Here is an 18816-nt window from a genome sequence, read left to right as displayed (position 1 = left end):
CACTATAACTCCCAAACCACTAAACCACATCACCCAGTGCCAGATCCAGACGCATTTTAAACACCTCCAGGGGTGGTGACTCCAGCACCTCCCTGGGCAACCTATTCCAACGCCTGAATTTCTACCGGGAATGGAGCTCTGTGCTCCTGCACCAGCGCATCTGAGGGGGCTCAGCAGTCGAGCCCTCATCTCTCATGAGGCGCCGGTTGAGAAAGCCCACAGGATTTATATATTAAAAAAAAAAATTAAATCGTGGTTTTTTGAACGTTCTGCGACTGAAGAGCGTTACTGTGCAAACCGAGGACCGCGCGCCCTCGCCCTGTGAGAACCAGGGGGACTAAGGAGGGGAGCGGTGACAGGGCGGCACGAGAGACCCGGGCCACGGTCACCGCCCGCGGGGAGCCCGGGGGCCGGGCAGGGGACAACCGGCATGGGGGGCACGGGGCGGTGCTTGCAGTGCCAGGGGCGGTGTTTGCGCTGCCGGGGCGGTCCCGGGGCGGTCCCGAGGGCGGTGTTGGCCGTACCGGGGCGGTCCCGGGGGCGGTGTTGGCCGTCCCGGGGCGGTCCCGAGGGCGGTGTTGGCCGTCCCGGGGCGGTCCCGGGGGCGGTGTTGGCCGTCCCGGGGCGGTCCCGGGGGCGGTGTTGGCCGTCCCGGGGCGGTCCCGGGGGCGGTGTTGGCCGTCCCGGGGCGGTCCCGGGGGCGGTGTTGGCCGTCCCGGGGCGGTCCCGGGGGCGGTGTTGGCCGTCCCGGGGCGGTCCCGGGGGCGGTGTTGGCCGTACCGGGGCGGTCCCGGGGCGGTGCCGGGGGCGGTGTCGGCCGTACCGAGGTGGTGTAAGGCGCGGGGCGGCGGCGGCGGCGCCGTCTGAGGGAATGCGCACGGCCAAGATGGCCGCTGCCGCCGCTGCCGCCGCTGCCGCCGCGGGACGTCACCGTGAGTGCGGGCGCGCCGCCGCGATGGCGGAGCGGGGCTCTGAGGGCGGCGGGGGCGTGAGGGCTCCCGGTCACCGCGGGGTGCGAGGGCAGGAGGGCGGCGGCGCCGCCGGCACCGCGTTACACAACGCCCGAGAAGCGCCTTTCGTAACGCTGACCCGCGCGGGGCCGGCGGGGCTGCGGCTGCTGCTGCCCCGAGGGCTCTGGGGCCGCTCTTTTACCGGGGCGGGCTGGGCAGGGCCATGGTGGGGTTTCCGCTAAACGCGCTGAAGGCTGCGAGGGTTCTTTGTCTGAGAGCTGCGAGGCTCGGGGGTCTCTTTACCTGAGGGCTGTGAGGCTTGGGGACCCCTTCACCCGCGGGTCCCCTCACCTGAGAGCTGCGAGGCTCGAGTGTCCCCTCACCCCCGGGGTCCCCTCACCCGCAGGGTCCCCTCACCCGAGAGCTGCGAGGCTCGAGCGTCCCTTCACCCGCGAGGTCCCCTCACCTGAGGGCTGCGAAGCTCAAGCGTCTCCTCACCTACGAGATCTCCTCACCCTCGGGGTCCCCTCACCTGAGGGCTGCGAGGCTCCAGCGTCCCCTCACCTACGGGGTCTCCCCACCTGGAGGCTGAGGAGCGCAGGGGTCCTCTCCCCTACGGGGTCTCCCCACCTGGGGGCCGAGGGGCGCAGGTGTCCCCTCACCTACGGGGTCTCCTCCCCTACGGGGTCTCCCCACCTGAGGGCCGAGGGGTCCCCTCCCCTACGGGGTCTCCCCACCTGGGGGCCGAGGGGCGCAGGTGTCCCCTCACCTGCGGCGTCCCCTCACCCGTTTTTCTGTATTGGTATTAAATTTTTCCCCCTCTGCAGTATAACTGCCAAGGAGCCGCCCTCCCGTTCGAAAGCGCAGAGAGATCCACGCGGCTTTGAAACTTCCCTCTTTGTTGTTCTCTGCGATTTGTGCGTAGCAAAAAGCAATAAACTAGGAATCGGGAGAAACGTAAATGTTTGTGTTTGAAAAGAGTCTTTCCGGACTCAGCAACGCTTGAACTGAAATTCTTTAGTTTGCAGCCTTTTATATCAGCGCATTCACAGGCGTCCGCAGCTACACACTCGTAATCCCGAGTGAGAAGCCGGGTTGTCATTGATTTCAGCAGGTTTTGAGGTCTGTTCAGGAGGTTATTAGGGAACTGTGAGCTGGGAGATGCTCTTCCCAGCGGGTGGGTCGGCTGCCGAGGAGCTCTGTGCTGCCGGGGCTCGATTGCTGCCGAGCTCCCGTGGTCTGACAGGGAACTGTCGCACCGAACAACAGCCGGGGGCGCGGCACTGAACCGTTTTTTTCATCGTGAGCAATTCACGCTGTTGTTACACTGAAAAAATATCATGTAGTGACTCTGAGCTCCTGAGGAGAATGAAGTGTGCTTTTGAGAAGGCAGGCTGTGACCGGCATGGAACCGTGTGGAATGGGTGGGAAGGAACCTTAAAGATAATCCAGCTCTGTTCAGCTCTGGGACCTCTTACATGGGAAGGATGTGGAGCTGCTGGAGAGAATCCAGAGGAGGCCCCGGAGATGCTGCAAGGGCTGGAGCCCCTCTGCTCTGGAGCCAGGCTGGGAGAGCTGGGGGGGTTCCCCTGGAGAAGGAAAGCTCCAGGGAGACCTGAGAGCCCCTTCCAGGGCCTAAAGGGGCTCCAGGAGAGCTGGAGGGGGAGGTGGATGTGGGAAGACTTTACTTGTAAAACGCTGGGGTTTGGCTGATGCTGAAATCCAGACTTTCAGGCGTTGTGATTTCTCGACTTCTTTGATTCCAGGGCCTGGAGCTGAAGGCAGCAGACGCTCCGAGCGTGTCGGTGTGGCTGGGGGGGGGGTCGGTGCTGTGCTGGCCGGGTTCTCAGCGTGCCGTTCTCTCCCCTGCAGTGGTGAGGAGCAGCCCCCCGCTGCGGGTGCCGGTGCGGTGGCAGGGCCGGGCGGCGGCCGCGGTGGTGACGGAGAGCGCCAAGCCCCGGGTGCAGCCCCAGGAGCGGTAGGTGTGCACGGACGGGTGGGCCCGGCTCCCCGGCCCTCTGGCTCCCCCTGATACCGAGCTGCTGTTCCTGCAGAGCCGCGGCTGCTCCGTGTGTGTGTGAGATTGTTTATCTGGCTGGCTGCACTCCCCCAGCCTCCCGCGCTCGGGCCCGGGGGCAGGGACAGCGCTGTTCCTGGCCCACGACACGCCCGAGGCCGTGCAGGAGCAGTGGAAGAGCGTTAATTATGGTTATTGTGGTTCTGGTTCCTGCTGCCTGGGTTTTATTCAGCAACCTGCTGATAGACGCTCCGGGAGGAAGGGAATGGAAGCTGAGGTCTCAGACCATTGGGACAGGCCTGGGCTCCTCTCAGTGCCCTGCTGTAAGACTTGGGCTTTAACAAGAGGAGGGCAAAGCTTTCTGTGCAGCCTCGGCTCTGTCTGCTCAAGAAGTGAGAGATCCTGGTCCCTGGGAACAATTCCATGGGGAAATTCCACTGGGAGGGATGTTATCCTTACAGCACAGTGCCAGACCTGCACCCGGATAGAAAATCCACTGTGGAAAAACCCGGCCAACAACCCGAACAGAACCAGACCTGCAGTGCCCTCATGTGTAGAACAGCTCCTTGCTGCTGTCACTGCTGCAGGAGATGAGATGTGCCCCCCCAGTAATAAGACAAAGACCTGTGTGGGTGGCTCATCTGTTTTCTGAGGAAGCTGCTGCTTGGTTTGGTCGGAATCCACAGCTGAGACCATTCCTTAGACCCTGTTTTATAACCTCCCTTAGAGCCTGCAGGTGCCAGGCAGCTTTCTCAGCGTGTTTCCAGCTCAAGTCTGTGTTACAGAGTGGTTACTTTTTAAAAAAGCAGAGATCATGTAAATATTTGTGTCTGGCCATTCCTGCTGGTAGCTCATGTGTTTGTGGAAGCGGGAGGAGCCTCTGCATAAGAGCTGCCTTTGCAAAGGACAAATGCGGGAGGACAAGCTGGTTGTTTCGTCACAGTGATAAAAGTGAAAGCAGTAGGTCAGCGGGATGTGAACTGTCTCTTTGCTTCCCTAGGAAACCTAAAACTGGCATCCTGATGCTGAACATGGGAGGCCCGGAGCGGCTGGATGACGTCCACGACTTCCTTCTGCGCCTCTTCCTGGACAGGGATCTGATGACGATGCCGGCCCAAAAGTGAGGAGCGTTGGGATCTCCTGGGGCACAGGCAGTGTTGGCTGATTTACCCTCTGTGCAGAGCAGCCTTTCTGAGGCTGGAAGCAGCAAGAAGCAGTGTTAGAAATAGTTGTGCCAAGGTGGTTCTTGTTGTCTTTTGATGCAGCTTGAGGCGTGGGAAGGGGGAGGGAACCAAACATCAAACCAACCACGCGGTGCTGGGGCAGAGATGGGGGGAAAAGGGGGGGTGGTGTGGGCTCTGCTGTTAACACGTGTGCCTCTGGAACCCTCTAGCAAACTGGCCCCGTTCATCGCCAGGCGCCGCACCCCGAAGATCCAGGAGCAGTACAGCAGGATCGGCGGGGGATCCCCCATCAAGAAGTGGACGGCGGTGCAGGGAGAAGGCATGGTGAAGCTGCTGGACAGCATGTCCCCTCACACTGGTACTGCTGGGCTTGGGCTCTCTGGGTTCCAAGGGTGTGGTGTGGGTCTCAGTCCTGCTGGGAAATCGTGGCAGGGATGCTGCAGAAGGCTTGGAGAGAAAGGGGTTCAGTTCCTTGTGAAGTCATTACTGAGGTGTGGGCTCTCAGAGTCACTTCTCTCTCTGATTATGGGAAGATGACTGTGACACACAAGGTGTGTTATTTTCAGGTGTCCAGAGCCAGGTGCCAGGAGTCTCCATTGGTGTGTACCACTGCCAGGTGTCATACCTTGCCCTGCAAGCCCTGCTTGGGCTTGAGGAAGCCTGCACTGAAGACAGGTTGAGCCTTAGGTGGGGAGAAAGGGGAATGTATTTTGTGGGAGCAGCTGAGGAAGCGTGGCAGGAGGGGTTCAGGGGGCTGTTCTCAGCAGCAGGGTTTCAAGGCTGAAGAGGAGGTCATTTGGAAGCAAAGACAAGGCTCTGTAGATGAGCAGTGCAGGGCCTGGCTCAGCGATAGCAGAGCCCCACCTGGGGCACAGCAGGAGATAAGGCCAGGCAGTTTGGCTGGGGTGGAAGGAGATGCTCTTGCAAGTCCTTCCTTCACCGTGAGAAAACTTGAAAGGTGCAAACAACCCTCTCTCAGCATCACAGAATCCCTCTGAACTTGGCTCCCTCCCAGCAAGGAGCTGTGACTTGTGTGTGAAGTGGGAACACTGAACATTTGTCGCAGGAGAACTGCTGGAGGAAGGAGAAGCCAAAGAGGGGAGAGAGCTCTCCATTCTCCTCAGCTCAGCAGCTTTACCACGTGTGGTGCTGCAAGTCCTCTGCTCCTTCCAGTTTCCCTGACCTTTGCTGATGTGCTGCTGGTGTGGCAGGGAATCCCCTCCACATTTGACAATAGAGGTTATTTCATTCCAAGCTGGCCTGTAGCTCTTTGTGGCCCCTGTGTCAGGCTTGTACAGAAAAGGTAGAACAGGAGTTGGAAGACTGCTAAAAGGGTCTGGAAGGTAAAAAGTGACACTCTTGCAAGGCTGGAACCAAGTTCATTTCATCTGTTTCGTGTGTAACGTGTCACTGGTGCCTTCATGCAGGTGCTGTTCAATCCCTTTTCCCACAGATGTGACTCCCCAGCTTCATTCCAGCTGTGGTCCCTGCAGGCACAGCCAGAGCCCTGCTGTGGCACCCAGGGCAGGAGTGTTCTTAGGGCAGGAGCCCCTGCAGGGCCAGGCTGGCAGCAGGTTCTGCAGATAAGGCTGGGAAGGTTTATCTGCTTCTCCCAGTGTCCCACTCCCACTTTTGTTTGGTGAGCACTCTCCGTGCAGTCACACCCACCTCTGTGCTCCTCTCACGGCCTGATAAGTCCTTTGGAGACTCCTTTTGAACAATGGAATGTGCTGAGCAGTGGCCAACCATTTTTCCTTCGGTGTTCCTTCAGAATAGCTTGGAGCAGTTGGATGTGCTTCCAGGCTGCTCAGCTGGGAGTATTGTGTGCTCCCAGGCAGGGCTTTGGGAGCGCTGAGCCCCGTTAATCAGTAACTGGGTGCTGCAAAGGAACACTTTTAGGGTCATTTTGCCTTGATCTGCCAGAGTGTTACTTCCAGGTTGGCCATGATTTTCCCCAGAACGTTCTTTCCCGGGTTAAACTCCCGCTGTCCCTGCTGTGGCTAGTCAGGCTCTCGTCCTTAATGCCATTCCAAAATGTTAATGAGGTTACTGGCTCCGAGGGCTCCCCAGGTTGGGTTATTATTTGCTGCTGCTCCCAGCTGGGACCTCTCCTGCCTCCTGCAGAGAACTGGGGCTGACTAAACCTGTTTCCTGAATCCTGCATAAATGTACGGAGCGCAGCCCAAGCACGGGACATCTGCTTCCTTCAGAGCCCTGCTAAATGTTATTTCAGAGCCAGTGACCCAGAAACCATGAAAAAGAAACTTTGCTTTTGTTCTCCCAAGAGCCTCTGTCCTCTGCTTAAGAAAACAAAACAGCAAACCTGCCCTCCCTCCCCCTAACCAAGCCGTGCTCCCAAAGCTGCCACCCGAAAGATTAGAGCTGGAAAACCTGCAGTGTCCTTGCAGAGCGTAATATTGCCTCCAAAATTAAGTGTTTAAAGGCAGGAAGATTTCTGTGAACCTCCTCCAGAAGCAGAATGGAAGAACACGTGTCCCTGTTTCAGTGCCACTGCTCTCCTGCCCCAAACATTGTTTGGGGTCCTGGTCCTTGGGGGTTTGGTGCCACTGGGGCAGGGCAGGCAGCTGGAGCTGCAGTCTGTGAGGACATCCGAGTGTTCATTTAGTGACACTTTTTTTTACCAATACATCCCTGAAATCAGGACTTGCCCGGTGAAACATTCCAGGCTGGAAACCACCCCTCTGCTAAACTGGGGAATAGCAGGAGGGCGATGTTCCAGCAGAAGCAAACCACAGGTATAAATCACTTTTAAATTCTAATCACAGGCGAAGCAAGGTGCCAGAGAAAGATGGGTTTGTGTGGCAGTGGTTAGGCAAGTAGCCAGGAAATTACCAACCAGTTTGCTTCGGTCTGTGTGGCTCTTGCACATTTTACACGTGTTGCTGTGAGTTCTCACCCCTTCTGTGCCTTTCCTGTCCCTGTGCCCGGGCTGGCAGCGCCTCACAAGTACTACATCGGGTTCCGCTATGTGCACCCGCTGACCGAGGAGGCCATCGAGGAGATGGAGAAGGATGGCATCGAGAGGGCTGTCGCCTTCACCCAGTACCCCCAGTACAGCTGCTCCACCACAGGTGAGCTTTGGAGCAGGGCAGAGGCACACCCGTGGCTGTGAACTCAGGGAGATCGATAAAATGGTTACGTCGCGTGACCTTGGATAGAATCGCTCCCCTTTGAGACTCTCGGCTCCGGTTCACGGTTGCATTTTAGTTGTGTAGCAGTTTAAAATATCTTCATGCCTTGCTGCCGAGCTGCTGCAATCTGCCAGGGCCTGGCTGAGCTGGTGTTCTCTGCTCTCTGTGTTTCAGGAAGCAGTTTAAATGCCATTTATCGCTACTATAATGAGAAGGGGGAGAAGCCGAAGATGAAGTGGAGCATTATCGACCGGTGGCCCACACACCCCCTCCTCATTCAGGTGTGCCTTTGAAGCCTTTGAGGTTTATGTGTTTTCTTTTAAAATACAGAAAAAGGTACTGGGGAGGAATAACAGGAAGGCTTCGGAGGGCTGGGTGGCATTCCCTGGACAGGCTGCCTGAGCGTGGTGCACGCTGAGGGGAATTGGGGAATTCTGCCTGTGTGGGTCACTGGGAGCAGTAGAGCCTCCCAGTGCTCCCAGCTCAGGGCTCTGCTCTCTGTTCCTCTGAACAGTGCTTCGCTGATCACATCCAGAAGGAGCTGAACCTGTTCCCTCCGGACAAAAGGAAAGACGTGGTGATCCTCTTCTCGGCCCACTCGCTGCCCATGTCTGTGAGTGACCTGGGGCTCTCCTGCCCTGCTCAGCCCTGAGCTGTGCTGGCTGAGGGGGAGGCTGTGGGGACACAGCCGTGCCAGGCCGGTGTGTTCACTGGAAGAGAAAGGGCTGCTGTGTTTGTGTTGCAGGTGGTGAACCGGGGCGATCCGTATCCCCAAGAAGTGGGAGCCACAGTCCAGAGAGTCATGGAGAAGCTCAACTACTCCAACCCTTACAGGCTCGTGTGGCAGTCCAAGGTATGTGCTCGGGGAAGCTGAGGCAGGTAAAGCCTGGGCAGGGTTCTACTGAACTGCAGACACTACACCTTTATTTACATCTGCATTTATTTTAACCCCAGCCTTGTTCAGGCCAGCCCAGGTTCTGTTCCTTTGGGATTTAATGGGGAAAGTGAGCAGAACAATCAAAAGCAGGGAAATACCAATAACTGTTTCTATCCTATCCAGAATCTGGTCTGTGTGGTCCTGCCCAAGAACACACGAGTGTGGTTTGTAGGAACGATTTAATGAGGTTTTTTTCTTTATTTCCCTCTTTCTGTTCCAGGTTGGACCAATGCCTTGGCTTGGCCCCCAGACAGACGAGACCATTAAAGGACTGTGCCAACGAGGGAAGAAGAACATGTTGTTGGTCCCAATAGCATTTACAAGTGACCACATTGAAACCCTCTATGAGCTGGATATCGAGTATTCCCAGGTTTTAGCCAATGAGGTAAATGATTTGTGGGGTTTGTACCTGTTTGGGCAGTGCTGCTCTGGAATTACTTCTCCTGGCTTGCAATTTGCTTTGTAGCTGCTTCTTGCAATACGATTCTAGGGCAAGCTTTATTTTTCTTGCAAGTTGAAAATTAATCTGAACTGGCTTAACCACAAAACAGATGGGAATTTGTCTTTCTAGATTTAACTCTTTAAGCAATTGCTGTTATTGCTAAAAAAGAGTAATTGACTTTTTTGGCAGCAAAGTGAAATGTTGCACCATAGTTATTTTTGCTGCATTAAAAAAACGTGGTGCTGCACTTTATTCTGTCATTTTTGAGGTGACTTCTGAGTGAAGCAGGAAGATTGTGAAGGGCCTAGCAGACCTAACTTTTTTCTTTTTTCCTTTTTCCTTTTGCTGCAGTGCGGAGTTGAGAACATCAGGAGAGCAGAGTCCCTCAATGGAAACCCGCTGTTCTCCAAGGTAGGTGCCTTGTGGCTGCAGAGGTTTGCAGTCGTGTGTTTCCAGCTGGAGTGTGGATGTTTTCCTGCAGTTTTAATGGAAATGGCACCACCTCTGTTCCAGCGGAGTGGTTTGTTGTGCCACGTTCTGTGGGGTGTTTGTTAGGAGGGGGGTGCACGGCTCGGTGCCCGCGCTCCGGCGGGTCCGGCCCGGCTCCCCCTGACCGGCCCCCCGCCCCGCAGGCCCTGGCAGACCTGGTGTGCTCCCACCTGCAGTCCAACGAGGTGTGCTCCCGCCAGCTGACCCTGTGCTGCCCGCTCTGCGTCAACCCCGTGTGCAGGGAGACCAAGGCCTTCTTCGCCAACCAGCCGCTGTGAGCCCGGCACAGCCGCTGTGAGCCCGGCACAACCGCCCGGCACAGCCGCTGTGAGCCCGGCACAGCCGCTGTGAGCCCGGCACAGCCGCTGTGAGCCCGGCACAACCGCCCGGCACAGCCGCTGTGAGCCCGGCACAACCGCCCGGCACAGCCACCTCCATCCCATGGGAACTGCCCCGGACAAGGAAACGGCCCCAGGCAAGGGAGGAGACCCCGTTACAGACTCGTGGTCTCTGTGAACCTCCAGCCCGGGGCAACTCGCCTTTGGTTTCATTTTTGTGATGTTTTCTTTGTGCTCGAGAAGAGTTTGTAGGACGTAGGGAGAGAAGGGCATTTCTGCTGTCAGGTGTGAGGAGATCCTGTGTCACCCGACCCTGAGGGTGCTTAGCCTGAGCCCAGCACTGAGGAACTCCCACAGCTTTTTCAAATTAGCTTCTCTTTCTATGCAGGGTTGATTTGTGTGCAGGTTGGTCACGAATGCATTTCCTTCAGCTTGCCAGCTCAAGTGTGCAGTTATTTTGGGTTTACTTAAGGTGCAAGTCTGACCAGCACAGTCACCAGTTGTCTCTTCTGAGAGGGACTTTGCAGCTGGCTTTGGAGACTTTGGAAATCAAGTGACTTCTAATGCTTTTTAATAATGTGTGTGTGTATATATATATATATATATATATTTTTTAGGGCATAAAGATAAGGCTTTGTTTTGTTTGGTTTTCTCCTGCCAGAAACTTCCGGTGACAGCTTAGCTGGGACAGTAGAATGCACAAAAATTGTTTACATTTTCTAGAAAAAACATTGTCATTATCTGCAGGAGAGCATCTGAAGAGCATAAATTGAAAGGAGTAAGCCTTGCTTGGGTGATACTGAAGATCATGTTCCATTGCAACTGCGTGTTTCAAATCCAGCAGGAGCGTGTATGGAAACATGTTAAGCAGAATGGCTTTTTAAATTACTGGTTTTTTCATTAAAAAGGGCTTTCTCAGTTTGGCTAAGTAAGTTTAGGAAGTCAGGCTTGCTCTCCAGAAGGTTTATAGATCTCCTCTGTGCTTTCTACTGTGCCACAGCGCTGTGGGTTTTGTGGGATACCTGTGGAGTGCCATAGGTGGGATTGATCTGGCTCGATGGACTTATTTAAATGGAGATGATGAGTGAGGAGTGATTTACATTTGTACACTGCAGGTGCCTGAGGGGGCAGCCCCAGGGTGCTCTGGGCCAGGAGGGGCTTTGCTGTCCCCACTCAGCCCCCCAGAGGGACCCTGGCAGTGTCCCCTCGAGGCACAGGGACCTCCCCAGAGCTGTGACCCCGTTCTGAGCCATACCTGTGGTAGTGCAGCTGTCACCTCCTCCTCGGGGGCACGTTTACTTGATGTCCTTAGCACTGAATATTGGGGCTGGGGCAGTGCAGGCTGGCTCCTGGCAATCCCTGCTGGTGGTTGGGAAGCCACGCTGCTCGTCCAGCTTCATCTGCTCAGGTAAAGGTGAGGCACGGCCAGTTTGAACCTCTGCTCTTTGCAGAACAGTGTTTAAGGAGAGAAGAGGCCTCTCGTGGCGTGTCAGGGGTTTGTTTGGTCCTGTCCTGCTGGAAGAACTAAAGGCAGGATGCTAAAGGAGCGGGTGGGTGTGTAGGGCAGCCCGGGGGCCAAGTGCTGCCCACTTGGAGTGGTGTAAATCCCTGATCCCTCTGGAGAGCTGCCTGTCTCCACTGCCATAGCTGCTTCCCAGGGGGAGACAGTCTGAGATTCCTGCAGTGCCAGAACCTCCTGCATCACTGCTGTCCCTCGCAGAACTAAGTCTTCCTTGACCCTCCAAGCCTGTGCCTGTGGCAGTGGCAGGGAGCCAGAGGCATCTCTTCTCCCTCTCGTGCTCCATCCTTGCTCTCTGCTTGCTGCCTTGGCAGGAAAGAGGAGCACAAATGTCCAGCATGTCTGGGAACACTGGCCTTACGTCTCTCCTTGGACACAGAACTTTCTCTGTTCCCCCTTCTCTGTGTGACACTTTGGGGTCCGTGGAAAACGATCTGGTTTATCAAATCTTCCTGCTCCTGTTTCCTCCCAGCTGAAGGGGACGTGGACCTTGGGGTGGCCCAGGCTGTGACCAGCACATTTCCAAGTGTGGAGAGTGAGGGTTACCTTCCTATGAACCGTGTGGTACTATAAATACAGGCTGGCTTTCCATTCCCGTGCTGGAGAGAGCGCTGAAAGTACAAGCTGGCACTGATTCTGAGGCATTATGTTTGTCCCCAGTAATAAGAGGTACTTAAAATTCACTTTTGACTGTTCTAACCGCACGTGGGATAATTACTCCGTTGCTGCTATTAGGCCATCATGTAGAAACCACTTAATTTTCCAGCTTTTAGCAGATGGGGCCTGTCTCCCGGAGCTGGTGGTACTGTTTGTTAGTTTTAACAGAGGTTTCTGAGGAGTCCCTCGTCTCTCACAGCCAGTGTCACTGGGTTGGGCGAGTGTCTGCCCCGAGGAGGGATGAATCCCAGTCGTGCATGTGCCTTCCTCAGCCCTTTCCAGTGGTGTGTAGCTCCGGAGTTTGCAGCCTTGCTCCTGCCCGTGGGTGTTCCCTGTGTCCCTCCTGCACGTTGTGAAACCTTTGGTGCTACTGACTCCGGACCCAGAGCCCTTCCCACGCCTGCAGCACCTGGGAGAACCCTGCTCCTTGGACACCAATCCAGGGGGGTTGTTAGCAGTGGCACTCCTGCTTCCCACCAGCGCTCCCAGCCAGCACTGCCTCGGGATATTGACTGGAAATCAAGGAGTTAGGGACAGGAGTAGTGTCCTGAGGAAAGAAATGGGAAGTAAAGGGGATGAGGTTGTTCTCCTGATTTCACACTCTCTGTAGTTTGGCTTTTGTCTTTTCTTTATTGAGTTGAAGTTTTTCTCCTTTGAGCTCCTCTCTCACGTCTCCCTCGGGCCTGGCTCCGCTTCAGAGGAGGTGGGAGCTTCCAAAAGGTGCTGTGACTCCAAAAGGTGTGTGGAGGGTGTCTGAGCACAGCTGAGTTCAGAGGGACCAGGCTTTTCCTAGACCCACCTAAAAGCTCAGTGTACTCTCCCTTTCCACTGCCCCGGAGAGCTGGGAGTCACCATGAGGTGTAGGCTGCAAGTGAGAGCAGTTCCTTTGATTCTCTTAATGCCAGATGTGCACAGGTACTTGCTTTTAGCCCAACATATGCATTTCAGATTGACCAAGGACTTCCACTGATGTAACACAGCCCGTTTGGATAATCCTACTGTGTGTTGTTTGCCATAAGGATGGAATCTCAATTAAACTTTTTTTGGAAGAAATGACTGAGCCATGTGTCTTTCTGAGAGCCCTTTATGCTGGTGTTTAGGGTCCTCTCTGCACCCCTGAGTCAGGCTGGGGTGAGTTACACCCCCTAAAGAGGCTGGAGACGACGGTGACTCCGAGGTTTGCCCTGGTTTGGGGCAAATAAATTATCCTACCTGTGCTGGATAATTTATTCCGTGGTCTCTGGGCAGCTCCTTGCTGATGTTACAAATTAAGTGCTTGATTGATTATTTTCTAGAGCAGTGATTGGAGCTGTTGGATGCTTAAGCTGATCCATTAGTGAGCTCTTGTTACTGAGTTGTGACAGGGAGAGAGCGGGGTGGATGGAGGAGGAGAGCAGCGATGGTCCTTCCTTCCTTTCCTCTGCAATCTCAGCTTTCTGTTTTACCTCTAAACAGGGATTTGACCGTGTGAGCACGGCAGAGCTTTAGCAGTGTCACATTTGAATCCAAAATGTCCTCTGACACTGTGGAAGCACTTTTCCTTCCCTCCTTCCTTCTGAAGGGCTCACTTTCCACCTGCTTTCCTGCTTGGCCCTGTTCCTCCTTGCGTTTCTGTGAGCAAATTCCTGAGCCTGTGTGGGCTGTGTGGGAGTACTTGTCTCCAGCAGCACAACCCGGGGTGCCCTGGGCAAGGGATTTATTTGTAATTCAGCATTTCAAGCCCTCAGGAGCAAGTTCTGCCCATGGACCACAGGGAGTTGCAAATTTGGACCAGTTCTAAAACCTGCCTTTTTTTTTTTTCTCTCCTGCTAAATTTGTGCCCAGCGGTAAGTGGCAGGAGAAGGTTATTTAATTTGAATCCACTGGCCTGGCTGGACGGCGTCCTTTTCAGGTGGGCTGTGTGTCTGGAGAGGGATCATCTCCGGGAGCCGTGGCCTTTGATCCCCTCGGGCTCAGGGGTCGCTCTGGGAGCGCCGCCCGTGACATCCGAGCCCCAAAGGCCGAGAGATCCCGGGGCCGTGAGGGGGAAAGGAAGCGCTTCCTCACCCCTGAGGTGTCAGGGCCGGGCTGGACGGGGCCTGGGGCACCCCGGGACAGCGGGAGTTGTCCCTGCCGGCGGCAAAGCACCTTTTCGCCGGTGGCTGAGGGGCAGCGTTCCCTCCCGCCGCTCTGTGGGAGGCGCCCTCAGGAATGCGCGGGAAAGTTCCCCTCACCGGCGCCTCGGGAAGCCGGACCGGCGGCCGAGAGCTGAAATACGCGGGCAGGGCTGAGGGCAGAGCGGGACCGAGCCTGGACAGAGCCCTCAGGAACAGCAGCGCCTCCCCAGACAGCGCCGGGATGCGGGATCCGGAGGAGCCTGGAACTGCAGAGCAGGTACGTGCGGCTGAGGGCGGGACAGGGGGGATCAGCTCCAGGGCGGGCGGGGGCTCGCAGACATTGCTGGGCGTGCAAGCGCCTCACGCTTCGTGTGGGCACAGGGAGGGTCCTGCTCAAGGAGCTCGGAATTCGTGTGGGGGGGTGAGATCATTTACCCTCTGGGAAGGACTGTGCCCTTTGGAAAGGACTGTGCCCTCCTGGAAGGGCTGTGCTCTCTGGGAAGGACTGTGCCCTCTGGGAAGGGCTGTGCCCTCCTGGAAGGACTGTGCTCTCTGGGAAGGACTGTGCCCTCTGGGAAGGGCTGTGCCCTCTGGGAAGGACTGTGCCCTCTGGGAAGGTCTGTGCCCTCTGGGAAGGGCTGTACCCTCCTGGAAGGACTGTACCCTCTGGGAAGGACTGTGCCCTCCTGGAAGGGCTGTGCTCTCTGGGAAGGACTGTGCCCTCTGGGAAGGGCTGTGCCCTCTGGGAAGGACTGTGCCCTCTGGGAAGGACTGTGCCCTCTGGGAAGGTCTGTGCCCTCTGGGAAGGGCTGTGCTCTCTGGGAAGGGCTGTGCCCTCTGGGAAGGTCTGTGCCCTCTGGGAAGGGCTGTGCCCTCTGGGAAGGCTGTGCCCTCTGGGAAGGACTGTGCCCTCTGGGAAGGACTGTGCCCTCTGGGAAGGGCTGTGCCCTCTGGGAAAGCTGTACCCTCCTGGAAGGACTGTGCCCTCTGGGAAAGCTGTACCCTCTGGTAAAGAATGTGCTCTCTGGGAAGGACTGTACCCTCCTGGAAGGGCTGTGCCCTCTGGGAAGGACTGTGCCCTCTGGGAAGGGCTGTGCCCTCTGGGAAGGGCTGTGCCCTCTGGGAAGGACTGTGCCCTCTGGGAAGGGCTGTGCCCTCTGGGAAGGACTGTGCCCTCTGGGAAGGACTGTGCCCTCTGGGAAGGGCTGTGCCCTCTGGGAAGGCTGTGCCCTCTGGGAAGGACTGTGCCCTCCTGGAAGGACTGTGCCCTCTGGGAAGGGCTGTGCCCTCTGGGAAGGACTGTGCCCTCCTGGAAGGACTGTGCCCTCTGGGAAGGACTGTGCCCTCTGGGAAAGCTGTACCCTCTGGTAAAGAATGTGCTCTCTGGGAAGGTCTGTACCCTCCTGGAAGGACTGTGCCCTCTGGGAAGGACTGTGCCCTCTGGGAAGGCTGTACCCTCTGGTAAAGAATGTGCTCTCTGGGAAGGTCTGTACCCTCTGGTGCCCTGGCAGGGCTGGCCCCTGATGCTGCCCATGGCCCAGCAGCGCACAGGTCCCTGCCCTCACTGCCCGTGTCCGTGGGAACAGGGTGGGTGTGTTGCTGGGGGCTGGTGTTCCTCCTGGAAGGATGGAGAGGCGGCTGTCATGCGGAATCCAGAGTTCTTGTGCTGTCATTTTTAAGGATGATCCATAACGTGTGAACATCACCCGCAATCGAGGCCTAATTGCATTTCTCCAGCGGGCGGGCGGCACTTCCAAGGAAGCTTAAACGAGCACTTAAGGGATAATGCTCGTAGCGGCTCCGGGGGTGGGGCGGCTCCTCACATCCAACTCCCCCAGCGCTTTTATCCCGGAGTTATTGGGCCATTATGGGCTACGATTGTCTTTTACTGCCTTGCATTTCTTAGCTGTCAGCCGGGGAGGGAAGGGATGTGTAACATGACCCAAAGTGGTCTTGTTTGTTTTAATCTGCTGGTTTAATATCTTATGGCTTCCTGCCATTATCCCTTTCTGAGCCGGACCCCGGAGCTGCTGCCGGAGGTTTGTGGGGGGGCCAAAGGCAGCTCCCGGAGGGTGCAGAGCTGCCCTTGCCTTGTCCTCGGTGTGGGGGGCACCGACAGTGGTTGTTCTCTCCCGACCATCCCACCCCGCTGTGCCGCCCGTCCCCAGTGCTTGTTTTCTTTAAGCGCCTCCGTCCCGCACGTGCTGAAAATACGTCTCGGTGATACTGCAGAAGCTCCCGCTGTCTTCCTCCGCAAAAGAAACCTCCTTCTCTCATCCTGCCCCCTCGGTGTGGGTGTACAGCCTTCCCTGCAGGCTGCCTCCCGGGCTCTGTTCCCAGGGAATTCGCGCAGGGTTTCAAGCGCTGCGGAGCGCTGGGATCAGGGAAGCTGCCGGCACTTCATCCGCAGTCAGGAGGGACCCGCGCTGTGCTCCCTGCGGGTCCCTCACGGCAGATCATTACTGTCAAGTACATCCTGACGGATGCACTGCCGCTGCCGGCACTGCCCGAGGAGGAGGAGGAGGAGGAGGAGGAGGAGGAGGAGGAGGAGGCACCTGCTCCTTAGGGCTGGGCTGCTCTGCCCTGCAATGCGGGTGAAGGTTTTGGGGAGCACCCCGGCGTCCCCCCCACCATCCAACCCGGCTGCCCCGGGGCGTCCCTGCATGCCTGTGATGGGAGTGCTGCTTTGGGGGTTTGTTTCTTATCGCTGGTGACTAATCGGAGGGGTTTTAACGCATTTTAGCTGAGGGGAGTTCACTGAAGTGAGCTCCAGCGGGGACAGGGAAGTTGATCCCTTCCCCCTGGGTACCGAGTCAGCCCCGGCCCCCAGTGCCTGGCACTGGGACAAGCTGATGCTGGTACAGCATCCCAGCCCCGCTGCAACCCTGCCACCCGCCCGGCTCATCCGTCAGCTTTTTGGCAGCTTAATGAAATGGTCCCCTTTCCTTCTCCCAGCTGTGCCCACTGCTAAGTGCCTGGAAAATGCATTCCCGGGGGAACGATCCCGCCAGTGAAATGGAAATGACCCGCCGCGGCTGCATTAGTCTCGCTGTCACTGCTTTTCTCTCTCTGGTGTGACAGCGATTTTACCCTTCCCAGTGGCTCACGTGCTCCTCTCCCTGCCCTGGAGGAGGCTGGAGCCCTGCCTAGGAAGGGGGCCTGGGCTCTGTGACACAAAGTGCTGAGGAGGCAGCTCTGCCTTTATCTGCACCCGCGGCCGCTCAGCAAAGTGAAATGAAGCAGCGGAAATTGAATTAATGGCAGAATCCGGCTGGGTGCGAGAGAGAGATGGGGAGAGAATGGGCGTGAAAACGAATTTTTCAGGAAGTTTATTAACCCCAAGGTTAAACTTCGGTGCCAAGGGTAGATCCCAGATAATGTACCGTGCAGTGCTGCCCCGGGGATGGGACAGGGAGGTGGCCCTACACTGGGTCCTGTGCTCAGCTCTCCTCACCCCTCCAAACCCCTGAGAGCAGCCCGAGCCCAGGCTTGGCTCCACCTCACCCCAGGCCGTGGGATTGGGCCGGGGTGGAAAAAAAACCCTGGAAAAAAACAGGAACTTTTGATGGCACAAGGAAGCAAAAGTGTTGTTTTCCTCCTTTATTGAACTTTGGCAAATAATATGTGTGTGTGGGTTTTACATCAATAGCTATAAATAAAACTTTGAAAGCAATGTAATACTTGTCATTGAGATAAAGGACATCTATTGGCACAAATCAGTGAGTTAAAAACCCTTTAATGATAAAATAACATTCACTCTTTTAGCTACTTTTATTTGTCTGAAAAACTCGGCTTACACTCAGTTCGACGTGTCACCTTCCACAAAGTTAAAAAAGGACATAAAATGACATAATAAAATAGACCTTAAATTTCATAATACAGGTGCCTTGGCGACTGGCAGCCAGCCACGGCCTCACATACCCCTTGTTGCCTTTGGACTGAGAAATGCAGGTGTAGGTTCTCCAACCTGTCGGGGAGGAGGGGTAGGATCCGCCCGAACCATCCCGGGTCTGCTTATTGCGGAAGGACGTGTGGAAAAGCTCTCGGGAAGATTAAACCGCTCGTACAATCATCAACTGTCTGACCAAAAAAACCCCTGGTTCAAGCTCTTGTGGCCGTGACTGTCTTTGGCAGAGAAATAAGGGAAGGAGAATAACCCCGACTACATTACACAGCTTTCGTTAATCATCACAACCTACCGAGTAAGGCCAAAGGAAAAAAATGTCTCTTTGCACTAATGAAAGCACATCTCTAAAATACCCTTAATGACAGACGATATAAACACTCTACTGACGGACTCAGATGCCTCCTCAGAAGGCTGTGGCTCTCCCCCTTCCCAGGCCACGCTCTTCCACACAGGGCAAAGTGGAGGGGGCAGTTGGTTTGGCTGTATGGCCGGGGGGACCCGGGACTCGGGGGGACAGCAGGGCTGGGGGGCTGGAGCCTGAATGCGGCCGGTGACACGGGGGACGACTCAAAGGGGTGTAAAGCACCTTGGCAAACGCCTCTGACCCCGGGGCTGAGTGAGGGGCTGCTCCCTCCAGCAGGCCTGAGCAGTACTGACCCCCCCCCGGGGCGTGTTTTCCCAGTGCCAATGCAAACACAACTGTGACAGGCTCCATGCATAAATAAATACCATCAACAGAAAGACCTCAGTCCCAAACCCAAAGGAAGAAGTTGCCATTAAGAACCACGATGCATCACACTGCTAAGGGTTTGCCTCATGCATAAACATGGGAGCGCTGATTGGCAGTTGCTAATTATAATTATAATTATAATACTACACCGTCACACAGGACAATCAGCTCTTCAGACCAAGTAGCACGAATGTAGAAAATAATCCTTTTTTTTTTTTTTCCTTTTTTTTTTTTTACTTCCCCCCCCCTCCCTCCCCCAACAGAGCAAATGAACACAGATTGTTTCTTCAGCAAAATATGAAACTGTAAACTTTGGGCTCATTCTGCAACTTTCCCCCCCCCCCCAAAGATCCATAATAACAAAACGAAAACCCAAGGGGAAGAAAGACTCGACGTAC

General features: G+C 56.0%; 1 protein-coding gene across 3 annotated transcripts; it reads left to right on the top strand.

Moving 5' to 3' along the window:
* The first annotated feature begins 914 nt into the window (after positions 1-914).
* On the top strand, positions 915-10205 carry FECH (ferrochelatase). 3 transcript variants are annotated; one of them, XM_032676990.1, is made up of 11 exons: positions 915-932; positions 2823-2928; positions 3968-4087; positions 4361-4509; positions 7109-7243; positions 7478-7584; positions 7818-7916; positions 8049-8156; positions 8461-8625; positions 9034-9093; positions 9315-9449. In XM_032676990.1, exons 3-11 carry the CDS (start codon positions 3990-3992, stop codon positions 9447-9449), a joined length of 1056 nt encoding a protein of 351 aa, XP_032532881.1. In that variant the 5' UTR covers positions 915-932; positions 2823-2928; positions 3968-3989. The 3 variants fall into 3 exon arrangements, with proteins under 3 accessions (XP_032532881.1, XP_032532879.1, XP_032532880.1); XM_032676988.1 differs by lacking the exon at positions 915-932 and adding an exon at positions 9587-10205 and having other exon boundaries at positions 9315-9460; XM_032676989.1 differs by lacking the exon at positions 915-932 and adding an exon at positions 9614-10205 and having other exon boundaries at positions 9315-9486.
* The last annotated feature ends 8611 nt before the right edge of the window (positions 10206-18816 follow it).

This window comes from Chiroxiphia lanceolata, chromosome Z (genome assembly GCF_009829145.1).
Source record: "Chiroxiphia lanceolata isolate bChiLan1 chromosome Z, bChiLan1.pri, whole genome shotgun sequence".
NCBI classification, from domain to species: domain Eukaryota; kingdom Metazoa; phylum Chordata; class Aves; order Passeriformes; family Pipridae; genus Chiroxiphia; species Chiroxiphia lanceolata.
This window is presented reverse-complemented; position numbering and strand designations above follow the sequence as displayed.

Coding starts and splice junctions, on each gene's coding strand:
- FECH (XM_032676988.1), top strand. CDS start 3,990: ATGCTGAACATGGGAGGCCCGGAGCGGCTGGATGACGTCCACGACTTC. Junction 8,626..9,033: donor CCCAGGTTTTAGCCAATGAG/GTAAATGATTTG, acceptor CTTTTGCTGCAG/TGCGGAGTTGAGAACATCAG. Junction 9,094..9,314: donor GAAACCCGCTGTTCTCCAAG/GTAGGTGCCTTG, acceptor CCCGCCCCGCAG/GCCCTGGCAGACCTGGTGTG.